This window comes from Gorilla gorilla, chromosome 6 (genome assembly GCF_029281585.2).
Source record: "Gorilla gorilla gorilla isolate KB3781 chromosome 6, NHGRI_mGorGor1-v2.1_pri, whole genome shotgun sequence".
In the NCBI taxonomy this organism is placed as follows: Eukaryota; Metazoa; Chordata; class Mammalia; order Primates; family Hominidae; genus Gorilla; species Gorilla gorilla.
The window spans coordinates 153166174-153185873 of record NC_073230.2 but is presented as its reverse complement, the minus strand read 5'-3'; the positions used below and the strand labels follow the sequence as shown (position 1 = coordinate 153185873).

General features: G+C 36.4%; 1 protein-coding gene and 1 long non-coding RNA gene across 2 annotated transcripts; one reads left to right on the top strand and one right to left on the bottom strand.

Moving 5' to 3' along the window:
• Window positions 1-2350: 2350 nt before the first annotated feature.
• Window positions 2351-7967, top strand: LOC134758963 (uncharacterized). The gene is made up of 3 exons (XR_010134781.1): window positions 2351-4996; window positions 5091-5188; window positions 6503-7967. It is a non-coding gene; the product is annotated as an uncharacterized lncRNA (long non-coding RNA).
• Window positions 5965-19049, bottom strand: OR2A12 (olfactory receptor family 2 subfamily A member 12). Its single transcript, XM_019030664.4, has 2 exons — window positions 18785-19049; window positions 5965-9857 (listed from the first exon to the last, which is right to left on the bottom strand). Exon 2 carries the CDS (start codon window positions 9804-9806, stop codon window positions 8874-8876), a length of 933 nt encoding a protein of 310 aa, XP_018886209.2. The 5' UTR covers window positions 9807-9857; window positions 18785-19049; the 3' UTR covers window positions 5965-8873.
• Between the last annotated feature and the right edge of the window lie 651 nt (window positions 19050-19700).

The window sequence follows — 19700 nt, the reverse complement described above, 5'->3', positions numbered from 1 at the left end:
TACAAAGTTGAGTACCTTATTCTGAACCTCACTATTTTCATCTGTAAAATGATGACAACAGATATCTAAAGGGCTGATGTGAAGAATGAGTACCACCAGGATACCTGTTAATGGTTTAATACATGTTAGCTGTTATTAACAGCATTATGGAGACCACAAAATTGAGGAAAGAATCTAAATCATTGGAATTAAAAATCCAATGCAGTCATTACAGTTTTGCAAACTCTTTCACATTTATTTTGCATTCCTTTTTGGTTATTTTTGAATTTAAATCAAACCACATTTTGCTTTCATTGCCATTGTTTTTCTATTTTGATTCATAAAATTAAGTTTAAAAAGAAACTTGAAGAGATGAAAAGAATCATTTAATGTAACTTCATTCCTGTATTAAAGAAGAAAATACAAGTTTTCAAAACTCAAAGTGCTATTCTGCCATGCCTATGACAGAGAGAGAGAGAGAGAATCTTATGGAAGAAAAGGGGACATATTTAGGATATTTAACACCGATCAAAAGTAAACGTTTTTACTGATATTTTAGTCAGAATGGAAGCCATGGCTATCAAAGACGGGGTTCTGGGACAGCACAGATTTTTCAAATATTTGCAATCACTCAGAAATTACTTACCATCTCAGTAGTTACTTTGATACTCAATTTGATCCTAATGAATAGCATAATTTAGAAAAAAAAAAGCAAAGATTCTAGATAGAGCCCTATTGCCTGGGTTCAGATCCTGGCTTTGCTACACACTAAATTTATGACTTTTCTGTGCCTTGCTGTGCCTCAGTTCCCCCATCTGCAAAGTGGGGTGGGTAACAAACCCTACCTTATAGGATGGTTGTGAGGATTAAATGAGTTATCTATCATAAGACACTTAATAAGTGCATAAAAACCATTATTGATGATTTGCAACAATCATTGGAAAGTGACTTCTGGATCCAATAATAACAAGGAAATGCGTTATATGTTTAACAGTTCCTCTGCTACATAAGGAAACAAAAAGAGAATCTTTTCCCCACAGGCATTGGGTTGCCCTATGAGAGAGTGGCATCTCTCTCTTGAACAACTGAGCAGTGGGTCCTAGTTAGTCTGACAATGGTTCAAGAATCGGAAGGGCAGACAGTTAGCAATGGCAGAAGGAAGATCAATCAATCTCAGGACAAGTGAACTGCTTAATAACTCTGATTTAGTGTTTTCTTATTTGTAAGAAGAGGAACCTGGGCCACGTAGTCCCTGGAGTTCTTTTTAGCCCTTTAGTCAGATAATATCCTACATGATATTATCTCTTCCTCTTCTCTGGCGGAGTCATGACAAAGCCAGGCACTGGCATGTGAGGATGAGGGACCAGGAGGGTGAGAGGAACCATGGCCACCCCATGGTTGTGAGGACCAGTAGTGGTCCCCAGAGCTCCTCTCAGGACCCCAGTTACAAACATAGGCTTAGGGCCAGAAGGAAACTACACGAGGGCAGTGTTTTGTCAAAAATACCTTAAGCTGGAAATGTCATTCACTTCTGGTTCCCTTTTCCCACCTGCAAACTTCTTCTCAGCGTCAATGAACCACTTTTACTTACAGTGGCATAACATGTAGTCTTTTCTTTAAACATAGCTTTGGGCTTAGAAGAAACCTCAATGACAGGAGGGAAGGATAAATAGACTGAAATTGATTCTTGTCTCTAAAGGGGACTCCTTGGGAGGTGAAGCCCAGCAACAGAGCTCTCCTGAACTTTATGATAGACTTAGTTTGTGCAAGCCAGGGCTTTTTCTATTATCATTTGTCTACAACTAACTCTCCAGACAAAAATAATGATTCAGTGAACAGAACCATGTGAGATTGCATCTACTCACATTCTCCCTAGAGGGAATTATAGAATTTATTGCTTTTCTATTAGCAAGTAAACCAATCAAAGCATCTCACATGTTTATTCATTTTGTTCCTTCTGTATTCTCATGGGATTTATTTTAGTGTGTTAACTTGAAATTGGATGGGGACAGGATTTCTGTATATGAGATAAGACCTTGGAGAGAAAACAAAATATTCAAGATAGTATATCAATTAAATTCTCTTAAAACTTACTTATTTTATCAGCCTTAAAATTGCTCCACTTTCCAATTCCTGCTGTTTGACTGTAGAGGAGAGGCTGTGACTTCTTGATAATCATTCCACATTTCTCACTTACAAATATTTTTGACTCCGCAGTTCAGGTATACCTCATCTTCTTCCTTAAATTTCTTCAATGTGTCTTTATCTCAAACATCTCTAAATTTCTTAGCCACATTTTGATTTCCTCATCCTAAGTTAGGGTCTACAGATAAAATGAGCATGGTTTTTTCTCTCTCTCTTTCTCTCATTTTCACTGAGTGATGATTGCAAAATCCTTCCAGTTCTTTCTTACTACATGTCTGTTTTCAATCTAGTTCTCTATGGAGTTTCAGTTTTTGAACTGTGGTGGAAGAAGCACTTCACAATAATAGTAATGTATTTAATCTATTGTGGAGAACACTAAAATATATCTATTCAAGAGGAGGCTAATGGGGTTATTTTTCTTTTAAAATGATCTGTGGGCCAGTAGAGCTTCCCTCCACTTACCTCCTTATTCTCCAATGCACACACTATATTTTCTTCAAGTACTATCCCCCAGCAGCTCCCATTCTTGAAATTCCTATTCCTTGTTTCAAGTCCATTTAATCTTGTTTTACCCACTTGAATTCATACATAACACCAATCCTTCAAAGCACTCATGGAGCCCTCTTCAACTACTTCAGCTCAAATCAGTCTCCCTTCTGTGATAGACCAAAGAAGCACTTATTGTAAGAATGCTTCAAGATTGAGTTTAAGTAATATTTTACTTTTAGTATTTTTTATTGTCCATCTTTCTTATGAGGTTATTACAGAAAAATAAATTTGACTCACCAACACCTGGATAGAGCTAAGAATAATATTCTGCTGCATATTTGTTCAGACTGGCATTAGTAGCACAATTTTATTCCTTTTGTTGAGTACAATATAATGACATTTAACACAGTCTACTATAGATACAAATTCACATATCATAATTTGCCTATTTTTGCTTCTACTCTTTGAAAAGGTGACAGCAAAACATTTTTCATGGAAAGTCTTAGACTTCTTGTGAGTGTTAAATTTACACTGATTAACATTTTATATTTTAGCAATAATAAATACTGTAAAGTATACATTGCTCCAGCAGTGGTGATGGACCTTTATTAAGTGAGTCAATTTTGAAGTAGGTGTTTGTGGATTATATCAATTACTATACCTACAGCTGGCCTAAGCATATTTTAACATTTGCCATTTCTGAGAGAGAAGTATCTCCTTTGCAGGGCTTGAGTTTTTACTGTTTTTGTTTCTTTTTTAAAAATTCTACTTCCTTTATAGGATTTCAATGGGTTATGGAAGAAGATAAAATAATATAAACAATGATAAGGGATTTGAAATGTTAAGGGCTGTTTTCACCATCATTTCTGTGATTGCATCTCACCTTAACCTTACAAAGCTTTTGTAGGAGGTGCTCCATCAAAACAAAGGAGTAAATCAAAAAGAGGATGGCATGATTAATGAATTAGAGAGTCCAACAGAAGGTAAAGGCAGATGGAATTGTTGGGATGGAACCAGTCCAGACAGAAAGAGAATAGCAGACTATTAAGGGAAGTCTTCAATAAAAAGTTGGAATGGATGTATCATATGAGGGGGTGGAAGAGGTAGGCAGTCTTAGCAATTGGCACAAAGAATCCATGCAGAGGAGGGAAGGGGCAATTAACATGACTTTTGTTACTTGCAGCTGATGCATTCTAATGAATACATACTTCCTTCCTAGAAAATCAAGTGAGAAAAATACTGCCAAATAGAGAATTTTCTAACTTGCTGCCACTGTTGATATATTGTAGATGAACAGGCTTGAAGGGGGATGTTGCCTTTCTCTCTTACAGCCACAGACTTCTCCAGCGATTTAGTCTCCATGTTTGGGCTTATTAATGGGACAATAGTATTGCATTGCACTTTGTTCAACAGTTGGAAAGTTGGTGCTGGCCCCCAGTGTCTACCTTAATCAAATGTTTATCATACACCAGTAATGTGTCAGGCATAGTTCAGGTTATAGGCATGAGGGATATGACTGATCAAGAGAGAAAATTGTCTGCATTCCCTTTGCTCACATGCTGGTGGTAAACAGGAAATCTGTAATCACGTTGCCTGTTTCTTAAAAGTCTTAATACTTCTTTATCATCCTGTCTCCCTACCCACTTCAAGGGGAAAAAAAACTGCCTTCTTTTTGGTAAGAAGGACTTAAGCTCAACATGTACAAAATAAAGACATTTTTTAAAGTTCAATAAAAAAATTAAAATTATTTTAGGTCACAGCACCCAGAAATAATTATGATTGATAGCTCAATATCCCCCAAATTTCTTCATTAACATATACAGATGCAAAGACAGTAGTACAGACAGATAAATAATTTAGCAAAAATGAGATCCGACAATATTTCAGGAAAGTATTTTGACTTTTATTTTTTGTGTAAAAAGAACATTTGCCCAATATGAAAATAAGTTAGGCAATACAGGGAAAATACAATCACATCCCTTACACATTTGGTTAATTGAATTGCTGATACTTCTGTGATCTTAAAGAAACATATGGCTAGAAGGATAAACTGACAATCTCAGATATATTTATAAAACTGTTTTCATACTCCTCACGCTTTTTGAAGTATATATATATGTATATATTTAATATAGCAGAAGGAAGAGCATCTACTGTGTAACTAAAATACTTATTCTAATTCAGAATCTTTTTTTTAAAGCAGTATTAGATTAGGTTCTTAAAGGAGTCCCTTTGGTGTAAGAATAATTTTTTATTATATTTACAGATTGTAGCCATTATAGTTTTAAACATTGTGCCTTATTTTCACAGAGTATCATTTGGGTCCCAAAAATTGATGGATGAGAAAATTTGCAAACTTCAATGGCCTACTTCTTTTCAAGAGGTTAGCTTCAGAATTTAAACCATTTGGCCGATAAGCCAGTTGTGTGCTCAGTGGTCATTGCCCACTTCCTTACTGACCCTATACTGATTCTCAGGCAGTGCAGATATCAGAGAACATGGTCCTTGCTATGAGCCAGGGGAGATTAAACCATGACTGATATAAGCCAAGCATTCAATCTCATCTTCTTTGTTGGTAAGTGGATTAAAGACTTCCATTTGACTCATTCTTGGCCAAAGCAATACAAGCAAACAATCTGCTGAGAGTAAGTCTTTCTGGAAAAGATTTTTCTTCTTGATAAAACGGGGAAAGACAAAAAATAAGTTTATCTTGCTTCTTTATTAGTTTTAGACATTGTTATGTCAGAAAATTTTCTCATTACAACAAAATCTGAAAATGACTCATATACTGTATTGTCAAAAAACTTCTATTCTGTTTTCATTTTAAAATCTATTTTAAGGTGATTTTAGAATTAAAAATTCTATTTTTATCCTACTTTTGTCTTATCTTAATTTTTGTAGATGCCATACATTATGATGACTCTTGCGGTTCTTTTTACCTGAATGATTTATCTTTTTTCCCCTACTAATTTTAGTTTTTCAAGCCTAGTGTCTATATTACCTTTAATATAAGTTCTCTTTTACTTACATTTTGACAAATAATTTTTTTGTTAAGTTTGTAAAACTACCACCCCCCATATCTCACATGGTAATTAATGATCACTAGATCTCATGGTTGAAGGGAATATTAATTCCCTTCAGTGACAGTGGTCCAATATCATAATAATTATTTCCAATAGAGTATTCACAGTTGAGAATTCCATAGGAGACAATAATGTGTCCTTCATTAAAAAAAAGAGGGAGGGAGGAAGGAAGGAAGGAAATAAAGAAAATAGAGAAGAAAGAAAGAAAGAAAAGGGAAAGAAGGAAGAAAGAAAGAGAAAGGAAGGAAGGAAAGAAAGAAAGGAAGGAAGGAAGGAAGGAAGGAAGGAAGGAAGGAAGGAAGGAAAGACGAAAGAAAGGAAGAAAGAGAGAAAGAAAGAAAGTCCTCCTTCAATGATCCTGATAACTTTCCTTCCTGGTGGTAGAAGGGAGATATGTTTATCTTTTGTCTTGAATCATTGGGTCATTGGTGTAAGCTACAGTTGTACATAGAGTTAGTATTGTATTGAGAATATGGGCTCTCTCTCTCTCTGCCATGTGTAGACACAGTGGGAAGACACCCTCTGAAAGCCAGAAGAAAGTCCTCACTAGAGCTCGACGATGCTTGGCACCTGATCTTGGACATAAATTTCTATTGTTTAACAATAAAAGAATACCAGCTCTGGAGCCAGAGAACCTACTTTTTTAAACTCTATATTTTCCATTGATTATGCTAACTCAATGACTCAGGATAAGTTACTCAACCTCTGTGTTCCTCGATCTTCTCATGTGCAAAATAGAAATTATTAATAAATAGAACATAAAAATGCATCTCTCTCCCCCTAACTTGGTTGCTCCTTGGTTTCAGGAAGAATGTGGATGGGCTTACACTTTCCTGGGGATACCTATTGGTCGTCTGTCAACAGATAATTATTGAGAATCTTCTCTGTACCTAGCTCTGCTCTAGATACTAGAGACACAGCTATGACAAGACAAAATTGATGTGTACGACGATCTTGTATATTACTGATTGTAAACTGACAACACACATGTGAAAAAAATATATAAAGAGAAAAACTTCAAGTACTTAATAATGCCATAAAAAGACAGACTGAAGAGATATGATTGAAAGTCACCTAGTCAAGACAATGCATGAGACTCTGAAATATGCTGGTCTTTGGGGATGTACTGCTTGAAAGCTGATAAATCAGAAAGTCTTCCAGGAGAAGATTTTGTGGCTTGTCCTTTCACTTTTTATGCCCTGTTTTGATTAACATAAGTTCTTAATTTCAACCCAGTCACATACACCAATATTTTTATTTAATGCAGCTTAAAGATTTTATAATATCAGATATTATTTCACAATAGCAATTACGTGTATTGTTTAAAAAATCCTTCTCTTGTATATCTTCTAAAAGCTTTAGAGTTCTGCCTTTGACACTTAAATCTTGAATACACCAGAAGTTGAATTTTCTGCATGATTTGAATATCTTTATAAAGACTCGGTTGTCCCAACACCATTTACTTCAAAGCTTTTTCATTCCCCAGTGATATGCCATGCCACACCTCTAATATAGCAAGTGCTAATAAAAGCAAATATATGCTAATTTGCCTTCTATTCTGTTTGTTTTTTGGTCTATCTGTGTATAAATACCACACTGTTCTATTTATTAGCACTATATAGTGTGTTTTGATATCTGAAGGATTAAATCCTCCCACGTTGTACTCTTTCTCTTTTAATAGGGTTTGAGCTAGCCTTGGTCCCTTGAATTTTAAGATTAGTTTGTTGAGTTCTGCACACATCCACACACCCTGCTGGGATATTGATTGGGATTGTATTAAATCTAATAATCAATTTAAGGAGATTGAATCTTTGTAATATTATGTTTTTCAGTCCAAGAACTTGGCATACCACACATTGTGTTTCTATTTATTTACCATAGTCTCTCAATAAATTTTTAATTGTCTCTTCAGAGTTTTTGTATAATCTTTGTTACAATTATTCCTAAGCATTAGAGAATTAAATGCTGTTGTGTATGGTAGCGTTTTTTCAAGTTTCATTTTAATTGTTTGTTATTGCTTTAAAAATATATTTTTATACTGATTTTGTATCAAGCTACTTTAAAATTTCTCATAATTCTTTTGAATTTCCTACATATACAGTAATGTCGTTTGTATGTAATTACAATTTGTTTCTTCTTTCTCAAATGTGTGTGTGTGCGTGTGTGTGTGGGTGCATGTGTGCATGTGTGCACATGCATGGGTGTATTTGTTCTTTTTGTCTAACTGTACTGGTTAGGATCTCTAATAAAAAGTGAAATCAAGAAAAACAAGTGATTTTTTTTTGTGTCTGATTCTTTACCTGAAAAGGACAGATGCTTACATTTCACCATTAACCATGACGTCTGCTTTGTTTTTATTTTTGTTTTGTTTTTGGTAGATTCTGTTTAGAAAGTCTTACTGCGATATTAGCTTATAAAGAATTGATCTTAAATCTTGTCAAACACTTTCTTGGATCTACTGAGATGTTCATATGAAATGTATTCTTTAATTTGTTAATGTAGGGAAGTTATTTTTGTTGTTTGTTTTAATGTTAAATTATTGCTGCATTTTAAGGGTATACATAGTTTCATTATAATACATCCTTACTTCATTCTGATGGACTTGTTTCATTAATATTTTCTTTAAGAGGTTTGCATCTATGTTCATGAGTAGGATTAGATTGTGATTTTCTGTTTCATAAGTTTATCTCAGGTTTGGTATCAATGCCTTAAATAGTAAAAGTAATTAGTTTCTCTCTCTTTATTTATTTATTTTTTTTTTGAGAGGGAGTCTTGCTCTGTCGCCCAGGCTGGAGTGCAGTGGTACAATCTCGGCTCAGTGCAACCTCCGCCTCCTGGGTTCAAGCGATTCTCCTGCCTCAGCCTCCCAAGTAGAGCTGGGATTACAGGCGCCCACCAGCACGCCCGACTAATTTTTGTATTTTTAATAGAGACCGTGTTTCGCCATGTTGGTTAGGCTGGTCTCGAACTCCTGACCTCAGGTAATCCGCCCGGGTCAGCCTCCCAAAGTGTTGGGATTACAGGCTTCAGCCACCACGCCAGGCCAGTTTCTCTTTTTATAAGAAGTCTAAAGAGAAACAGTATTGGGTGTGGTAAATTAAAGAACTAAAAAGGAAATTTCAGGACCCAGGGTCATGAGAACCATGCTTACACACTCAGGATATCTCAAATGATTCTTCACATTGATCTCTGTTTCCAAAGGACTCTCTTTAGAGCCCCTTTCACCTCTGCGTTCCTAAGGCTGTAGATGAGGGGGTTCAGCATCGGGTTGAAAAGGCTGTAAAACAGGGAAAGGATCTTCCTCTGTTCTTGAGAATGGCTTGACTTGGGGGCCATGTACAGGACGATGGCGCTGCCAAAGAAAAGCCCCACCACGCAGAGGTGGGAGGAGCAGGTAGAGAAGGCCTTTCTGCGGCCCTCCCCAGACTGGATCCTCAAGATGGCCGCCAGGATGTGCAAGTAGGAGACCAGCACCAGGCAGAACGGCCCCACTAAGACGAACGCAGAATCCGCAAATAGGACCGCCTGGTTGAGCCTAGTGTCAGCACAGGCCAATTTGAATACGGACATGATTTGACAGAAAAAGTGGTTGATCTTTTGTGGGCCACAAAAAGGCAGCCTCAGAATAAGAGTAATATGGACCAGAGCCAAGAGAAAGCTAAATATCCAGCAAGTTGAGGCCAGGACAGTGCACACTCTCCAGTTCATAATGAGGGTGTATTGCAAGGGGTGACAGATTGCCACATACCGATCATAGCACATCACCACCAAAATCAGACACTCTGTAATAGCAAACGCCAAATATGAAAAAGTCTGAAGTATGCAAGGAGCAAAGGAGATGACTTTTTTGTGCATCACAAGATTTGCTAGCATCTTAGGGACAGTACTCGAGGCATAGGACATGTCCACAATGGCCAGGTGTGACAGGAAGACGTACATGGGTGTGTGCAGTCTAGAGTCCAAGCAGATGAGCCCCAGGATAATCCCATTTCCCATCAGGGTGAAGCTGTAGAATAGCAAGAAAAACCCAAAGAGGAACAACTCCAGAGCTGGGTCCACCTGGAATCCCAACAGGATGACTTCTGTGATCCAGGTCTGATTGCTTTCCATGTTCTCGTGACAGAAAAATCCTGTGATGTACTTAAGACAGAAATTTCACAGCTAATGGGAGAAAATAAAAAACATTTCATTATAGAGCATGAATTTTATGTCAGAGGCCACAAATCAGTATTTCATAGGTCCATCCAGCCCAAAGTCCTATGATGTTGACTTACAAATTTGGCTTTTAGAGATATTTAAAATCTGTGGTTATTGACTAATATTAAAAACTAGGCAATTTCATGATAAAATTGGTGTCTCTAGATTCTTTGGAGAAAAATAGAAGATTTGTCATTTCATGATATTCATTGAAAGCAATAATCAGCTAAGTCTAATGAGGCAATAGATAGAGGCTGGTCCTCTTTCATTTACCAGTGTTTTTACCAATCTTTATTTTCTCCCAGAAGTTGAGCTCAGTGACACTGAACAATTTTATCATTGTACCTACTCTACTGATGACATATTTACATAAGAAGAGAGTAAAGATTTTTGCTCAAGATGGGTTCCCAATTTCTCCTCTACTTCAAATACATGGATATGAGAGATAAAATACAAAATGCAAACCCTAAAGAGTTTAAAATGTGACAACTCCTTCATAGACTGGAAATGAATCAGAAACATAATATGCTCCAAGTCTGGAAGTGGACAGTAATACCTGGAACTTAGCTTTTATGGGGTTAAGGCAAGTTGTTGTGAGATGTGGTACTGATGTGACTGTTTGAAGCTCAGGGCTTGGTTTGGGGCCATGAAAGAAGTTTTAAAACAACTATTGGGTTGCTGGATAAAGTGACTTTCAAGAAGTCAATATGCTTGCCGGCTCTATAATTTGATCAACAGAACCTGAGAAAGTGTTATAAGACCTGATTTTTATAAGGGGGCCCTTGGAGTCAGGTGAAGAACAACAAAATCTAAAGACCACAAGAGGGAGAAACAAGACAGAAAAATAAAATAATAATAATGATAATAATAATAACAATAATAAAAACAAAAACTCCTCCACTCAAAATTTGCCTAATAAACGTGTTTGTTTTAAAACACAAATTTAACACTAAAAAGGGAAAACAAAGTAAATAATTAGAACCTTAAATTCATTGAAGATGCAATTAAATGTATAGAACAACCTTCCAAAGACACTAATGTAAGGATGATTAGGATGCTTTAATAAATTAATGAAGACATAATATTTTCTAAAATGACACATAAATTGAGAAAAATAAAATAGCCACGAAAATACAATTAGTATATAAAAACAAATCAGTTATAGACTTTTGCAGTAAGAAATATAACACGCAATTGTCTTTATAGCAGCATGATTTATAATCCTTTGGGTATATACCCAGTAATGGGATGGCTGGGTCAAATGGTATTTCTAGTTCTAGATCCCTGAGGAATTGCCACATTGACTTCCACAATGGTTGAACTAGTTTACACTCCCACCAACAGTGTAAAAGTGTTCCTATTTCTCCACATCATCTCCAGCACCTGTTGTTTCCTGACTTTTTAATGATCGCCATTCTAACTGGTGTGAGACAGTATCTCATTGTGGTTTTGATTTGCATTTCTCTGATGGCCAGTGATGATACATGCACACGTATGTTTATTGCGGCACTATTCACAATAGCAAAGACTTGGAACCAACCCAAATGTCCAACAATGATGGACTGGATTAAGAAAATGTGGCACATACACACCATGGAATACTATGCAGCCATAAAAAATGATGAGTTTATGTCCTTTGTAGGGACATGGATGAAGCTGGAAACCATCATTCTCAGCAAACTATCACAAGGACAAAAAACCAAACACTGCATGTTCTCACTCATAGGTGGGAATTGAACAATGAGAACACTTGGACACAGGAAGGGGAACATCACACACCAGGGCCTGTTGTGGGATGGGGGGTCGGGGAGGGATAGCATTAGGAGATATACCTAATGTAGATGACAAGTTAATGGGTGCAGCACACCAACATTGCACATGTATACATATGTAACAAACCTGCACGTTGTGCACATGTACCCTAAAACTTAAAGTATTAAAAAAAGAGAAATATAACACACAATTTTAAAAACAATAAAGAGGATAATGTCCACATCTACCATTAAAGGGAAGAAGTTGTGTATTGGAAGATGTCATGAAGGAATCTACCCAGATTTTAATACAGACAGGCAAAGGGATAACATTTTGAAAGCACCACTTAGAGACATAAATGATTGAGAGGCTAAATTTAGATGTGATAGTTTCCTAAGCAAAAGAATGAAGAAAATGGGGAAGAAACAATATATGAAGAGATTTCACCAAAAAAGTTCGAGAATTGAAAACAATTTGTCTTTAAATCACTAAAAAAATGCATTCCACTTAATGAATACAATAAAGGTAAATTTATACTCAAGCAAATTGAAATTTTCCTAACTGAAGATGACCTGAGTCTTTAGATTAAAAATGAACCCTGAGAACAAAATAGAATAAATAAAAAATAAATTCTAAATAAATGTAAATGACCGACAATTTTCGTGGATGACTATCTTTCCTCCATACTCCACGTTTCACTGTGTGTAGACTTTCTGGAATTTCTATTGGATCAATATTATCATCTATCAACATATCTTGTATGTCTCTTATCTGCCCTTTAAGATATTTTTTGTCTCTTTCACTCTTCACCATGTTCTTGACATTTTCTTCAAAACAAAATTCACAAAGAATACGAAATTTAGAATTTATTTCCTACAAAAGAACTGCAAAATTCATTTTTTTCATTACTCATTTACTACTCAGACTAAAGGACTGCAAAATTTAAATAGAAAAAAATTCCTTAATTTGAAAAAGAGTACCTATAAAACCTACAGAATCAACATACAAAAATCACTAGAATTTCTATACACCAACAACAGTCAAGCCAAGAGCCAAATCAGGAATGCAATCCCATTCACAATTGCCACAAAAAGAATAAAATACATAGGAATACAGCTAACCAGAGAGGTGAAAGATCTCAACAATGAGAACTAAAAAACACTGTTCAAAGATATCAGAGATGACACAAATAAATGGAAAAACATTCCATGCTCATTGATAGAAAGAATCAATATTGTTAAAATGGCCGTACTGCCTAATGGCATACCTATCAAACTACCGATGATATTCTTCACAGAACTAGAGAAAACTATTTTAAAACTCATATGAAACAAAAAAAAAAGAGCCCAAATAGCCAAGGCAAACCTAAGCAAAAAGAACACAGCTGGAGGCATCATGCTATTTGACTTCAAACTATACTTCAGGGCTACAGTAACCAAAACAGCACAGTACTGGTACAAGAACAGACACATAGACCAATGGAAGAGAATAGAGAACCCAGAAATAAGGCCTTACACCTACAACCATCTGATCTTCAACAAAGCTGACTGAAAAAAGCAATGGGGAAAGGACTCCCTATTCAATAAATGGTGCTGGGAGAACTGGCTAGCCATATGCAGAAGATTGAAACTGGACCCCTTCCTTACACCATATGCAAAGATCAACTCACGATGGATTAAAGACTTAAATATAAAACCCAAAGCAATAAAAACCTTGGAAGACAAAATCTAGGTGGTACTGTTCTGGACATAGAAATGGACAGAAATTTCATGATGAAGATGCCAAAAGCCAATTGCAATAAAAGCAAAAATTGACAAATGGGATCCAATTAACTAAAGAGTTCTGCACAGTAAAGGAAATTATCAACAAAGTAGATAGACAATCTACAGAATGGAAAAAATTATTTGTAAACTATACATCTGACAAAGGTCTAATATCCAGCATCTGAAAGGAACTTAAACAAATTTACAAAAAAAAATCCCATTAAAAAGTAAGCAAATGGTATGAACAGACACTTCAAAAGAAGACATACAAGCAGCGAACAAACATATGAAAAAATCCTCATCCTCACTAATCATCAGATAAATGCAAATCAAAACCACAACGAGATATAATCTCACATCAGTCAGAAGGGCTACTGTTAAAGTCAAAACATAACAGATGCTGGCAAGGCTGCAGAGAGAAAAGGGAACACTTATACACTGTTGGTGGGAATGTAAACTAATTCAATCACTGCAGAAAGGAGTTTGGAGATTTCTTTTCTTTTTCTTTCTTTCTTATTTATTTATTTAGACACGGAGTCTTGTTCTGTTGCCCAGACTGGAGTGCAATGGCACAATTTTGGCTCACTGCAACCTCCGCCTCCCAAGTTCAAGCGATTCTCTTGCCTCAGCCTCCTGAGTAGCTGGGATTACAGGCACACGCCATCACACCTGGCTAATTTTTGTATTTTTAGGAGAGACAGGGTTTCACCATGTTGACCAGGATGGTCTTGAACTCCTGACATCAAATGATCCACCGCCTCGGCCTCCCAAAATGCTGGGATTACAGGCATGAGCCACTGCACCCAGCCCTGGAGATTTCTTAAAGAACTAAAAACAGAATTACCATTTGACTCAGCAATCCCATTGCTGGGTATACTCCCAAAGAAATATAAATCATTCCATTGTAAAGACACATAAACATGTACATTTACTGCAGCACTATTCATAATAGTGAAGACATGGAATCAACCTAAATATTAAAAACTGGTAGACTAGATAAAGAAAATGTGGTACATATACACCATGGAATACTATGCAGCCATGAAAAAGAATGAGATCATGTCCTTTGTAGGAACATGGACGGAGCTGAAGGTCTTTATCCTTAGGAAACGAAAACAGGATCAGAAAATCAAATATGACATATTCTCATTTATATGTGGGAGCTTAATGATAAGAACACATGGACACATAGAGGGAAACAACAGGCACAGGGGCCTATCAGAAGGCAGAAGGTGAGAGGAGGGAGAGGATCATGAAAAACAATTAATGGGTACTAGGCTTAATACCTGAGTGATGAAATAATCTGTACCACAAACCCTATGACATGAATTTACCTATGTAACAAACCTGCACATGTACACCTGAATTTAAAAGTTAAAAAAGGAAAAAGAGTATCCATAAAACCTACAGAGTTTATCCTATGACTGACATCAGTTTAAAATTTATCTCATCTTAATTTTTAAAAATTTAATAACTTTGTTTTTCTTAGATTTTTAAGTTGATACACATATGTATGTATACATATAAATATATATACTTATATATGTCTATAATACATATCTACACATATTTCTTGGTTCATTATAGTGCCTTTTTGTTTCACAACCTTTTTGATTTCTAATAGAAACTATAATATTATTTGTCTTGTAAAGTCTTTGTTATATTCTCTTAAAATTTAATTTTTCTAGTAGTAAGAGGTAATATTAAAAATTATCAAAGGTAAAAGACAATGATCTAATAAGAGCAACAATTCCACTGACGGAGACTTCTCATCAACAAGAAGAATTCAGAAGATAATGAGCTACTGTTGTCACGGTGCCAAGAAGGGGAGAAGCTGTCATTCTACAATTTTATATCTGCAATAACTCTCTTGAATGAATGAGAGCAAAGTAAGATATTATTGGATATACAAATCAGAAGGGCACTGAGGACCTACAGATCCTCAGTATAGCACTATATTCCTTAATAAGAACAAAAGTGAACCCAGAGGTAAATTGAATATATGAAAACAATATTTACACATAATTTCAAATATAATATCTCAGTAAATTTTATAAACAATGGGCTATAAAATGATTATTTTGGTGTTTTGAAAGGGTAAAATTAAATCTTTTGGAAATAATAAGTAAACAGAGGGAGATGTGTGAAAAATAAAGAATGCTAAGACTCTTGATGAAAATTGAAACTAGGAGTGACTTTAGATTTGTTAAAATAATGTATTAAACTTGTATATTAGCAATTAATGAGAATCATAAAAAATAAACAAAATATATGGTTTCCAAAATTACAAAGTAAATAAAAGAAATTTGAAAGTGTTATCAATCCAGCAGCAGGCCAAAAAAGAAAAAAAAAGCAATTTTTTTTGACAAATAGAAAACACAAAATAAGCAAGTATAAATAAGTCTGTGTATATGAATTATCACATTATATGTACTTACAGGGCATTAAAAGACAGAGTTAGGCACTTTAATTGAAAACAGAAAATCGAGTTACAAAATCCTTATGTGCCACACCTAAACCCCTTAAACATAAATTCTCTTTTTTTCTCTCTAACACACACACACAGACGCAGACGCACATGCACACCCCCACACAGAGATTAAAAATAAAATAATGAAAAACATGTTGTAGAAACTGGTAGTAGCAATTTTGTTATCAGCATGTGTAAGCATGTAGGTGATACTATACAATAATAATGAAAAGAAAAATCCACAAAGAATAGACAATTCAGAATTTATGCCCTATGAAAAGACTGCAAGATTCAAATAGAAAAAAAACCTTTCCTAAATCTGAAAAAGAATATCCATAAAACCAACAGAAACATTATACTTAACGGTGAATGTTTAAAAGCTTTCCCCCTGCATTAGAATATAAGGTGCTCCTCTTGTATTCTGGAGAGTTTGTTTTGATCCTTCCTATTTAGATCTAAAACTGACCTGGTGTTTATTTTTGTGCATGGTGTGTGGTAGGGGCCATGTTTTGGTGTTCTTCGAAGAAGAAGAAGGTATTAGCCACTTCTATTTAATGTTGATTCATAAAGTAGCCAGTAATAACACCAAAAGAAAGAGTAAGAAGCATAAGAATTAAAATGAAGAATATCAAATGTCATTATTTACACCACCATGATGTTGTTTGTAGAAAAATTTTAAACTCAATCAATGAACTATTAAAATTACTGTGTATTTATAAAAACTTCTGGATTCAAGGTCAATATACAAAATTAATAAGATGTATATATGCACGTATACATTAATATAATTGTGTGTTTATAGATTGGAAGTTTTGTAAACATTCTAAATCTATTCAATTTGATCTATACTTTCAATGAAATTCAAATCAGAATACTAGCAAGTTTTTTTATCAATGAAAATTAATAATTGTACTCTAAATGTTATATGAAATGCAGAAGGTCCAGAATAGCCAAGGAAATCTTGAGAAAGAAGAATGAATGGAAGAACTTACTCCATTGACTCTTCAGACTTATAAAGCCACAGCAATTGAGTGAATGTGGCAGTGGAAGAAGGATAAACAAATATACCAGTGACACAGAGTGGTTAACTCAAAAATCCAGAAGAACGGCTGGGCGCGGTGGCTCACACCTGTAATCCCAGCACTTTGGGAGGCCGAGGTGGAGGTGGGTGGATCACTTGAGGTCAGGAGTTCGAGACCAGCCTGGCCAACATGGCAAAACCCTGTCTCTACTAAAAATACAAAAATTAGCAGGGCGTGGTGTTGGGCATCTGTAGTCCCAGCTATTTGGGAGGCTGAGGCAGGAGAATTGCTTGAACAGGAGGCAGAGGTTGCAGTGAGCCAAAATCATGCCACTGCACTCCAGCCTGGGAGACAGAGCGAGATGCTGTTTCAAAACAAAACAAAACAAAACAAAACAAAACAAAATCCAGAAGAATATGCACACTCTTGGTCTAAGACAAAGTTGGCACTGGTGTTTTTGAAAAATAATATTATGCTGTGTCGGTTGGCTATCCATGTCGAAGAACACCAAAACATGGCCCCTACCACACACCATGCACAAAAATAAACATCAGGTCAGTTTTAGATCTAAATAGGAAGGATCAAAACAAACTCTCCAGAATACAAGCTAGGGGTATATTTTTGAGAGTAGCGGACGTTTCTTAAACATAATCCACACTGAAAAGATTGTGTCATTACAGTGTTACAAATACAGACAGGATTCTGTTTTCCTTTTCCATTTTTAAATTGTAAGAAAACACATTATTTTAAAAAACTTCTTCTCAAAAGTGAGAAACATCTCTCCCTTTAAATGGATGTAAAGGGAATAAGAATGCATTCAATTGTGTTTATTTTTTAAAAGCAAAATTTTCACTGAATGTGTTGCCAGATACATGTGAATCAGAGAAGTTATTTTTGTAGTAGGAATATTTTACCATATTTCCACCAGCCAGGACTTTTCCCCAAAATTTAATATGTGACACCATAGTCAAGTTATCCCACTCTAGGATCTGATAAAGGGTTTCCATAAGATGAAGACAACCATTCCTGGTACACAAATCAGGAAAAGCTTATCTGGCTTGTCTGGCACCTATATGGGCTTCTCTGCTATTAGAAGAAATAGGAGAGAAATCCTTGTCAAATAACTCTAGGACTTTCCCCCGGCACCTGACATCTCCCTCCAGGGCAACAAAGAAAAGGAACCCTAATGTCACTTTGCTGGCTGGAGGATATTCCTAGGATGTAGCAGAAGCAGATGATTCTCGGTAGAAGAAGAAATGAAGAAATCACAGGAAAAACTACGTAACACCTGGAGCTTCACCTCCTTCATTTGTAAAGGAGGCAGCAGGAATATATATATGACTCTTATGCCTCTTCCAGTTTGACACCATGAACCAGAGTGATCTACTGCTACCAGCTCCTTCCCACAAGTGATAGGAAAAGGGTGGGACAAAGGCAAGTCTGAAACCTATGTAACGTTTTGACACTGTAAGTATCAGATGTTACTCTGAGACCTGGCATAGTGCCAGGAAGGGGTCTCCGTGAAGGTGTTCTCGCTCTCTCTCTCTTTTTTTCCTCCATCCTAAACCTGAACATTTCTGCCAGTCTTCTGCCTTGCTCTTCTCCTGGAAACCACTAATCAGTGTATAAATAATGATTAATACAAAGGAAGATACTATTTCTGGTATTTGCCTCAAATTGCCCTTGAATGCACAGGAAAACACAGAGATGGGGAAAGGTTGGAGCTGAATTGCCTGCACCTGAAGCAGGTTGGGTGGACGATGAGTCCCAGATCTCTTTCTATCCTGAGGACTGGGACAGGACCCAGGGATATTCAGGGGGCTTCTAGATATGTAGACTTTATACTCTGATTACTTAAAAGAGGCCCATTATCCAGAGACATACCTGTGGAGTCCAGAGAACAACATATGAAGCGTCTTCCCACCATCCTATGTCTTCCCTACTGAGCAGTGTAACACCTTCCCCTCTCCTCTCTATCCTCCAGCTTTGTTATTCATTTGAGTGTCAGCGTGTGTAGGTGTGGGGCGGGTGTGTGTGCCTCTGTTTGTGTGTGTGTGCACGCATGTGCACTTGTGTTCCTGCTTATGCAAAGAAGTGAGAACTCAGGAAGAATGGCAAGGTTGTTCCTACCCAGGAGAATCTTGGCATGAACATTTCACAGATAAGTCACCTTATATGGGTTATGTCACATGGCACAGTCTCCAAGCATCTAGACTTGTTGTGATCTCAAAATTTTGCCTGCCTACATACCCCCCTTTCAAAAAGGTTGAAATTTGATGATGTGATAAATGTGGCCCCCATGGAGCTTGTTAAGGCAGCACCTCAGAGGACTGTATCTCCTCCAAGGAGAGGAGTCTTGGTCTGCCGAAAATCTTATTGTGTGTGAATTGCAAAAATTTCCATTGCAGTATATTTTTAAATTTGGAAGCTCATAGAGATCAGATTCTATTTCCCCTGTGCTTTTTTCCTTTCCTTCAATTTCAAGCCACTCTCTATTTGTTCCATTTTAAAAACATATCTTTCTTCCAAATATGTATCCTACCTTTAGATTCAATTTTTAAGAAATCTCTCGGGCGGGTGCAGTGGCTCATGCTTGTAATCCCAGCACTTTGGGAGGCCAAGGCAGGGGATCACAAGGTCAGGAGTTCAAGACCAGCCTGGCCAACATGGTGACACCCCATCTCTACTAAAAATACAAAAATTAGCTTGGCATGTTGGCACGTGCCTGTAATCCAGCTACTCGAGAGGCTGAGGCAGGAGAATTGCTTGAACCAGGACCTGGGAGGCAGAGGTTGCAGTG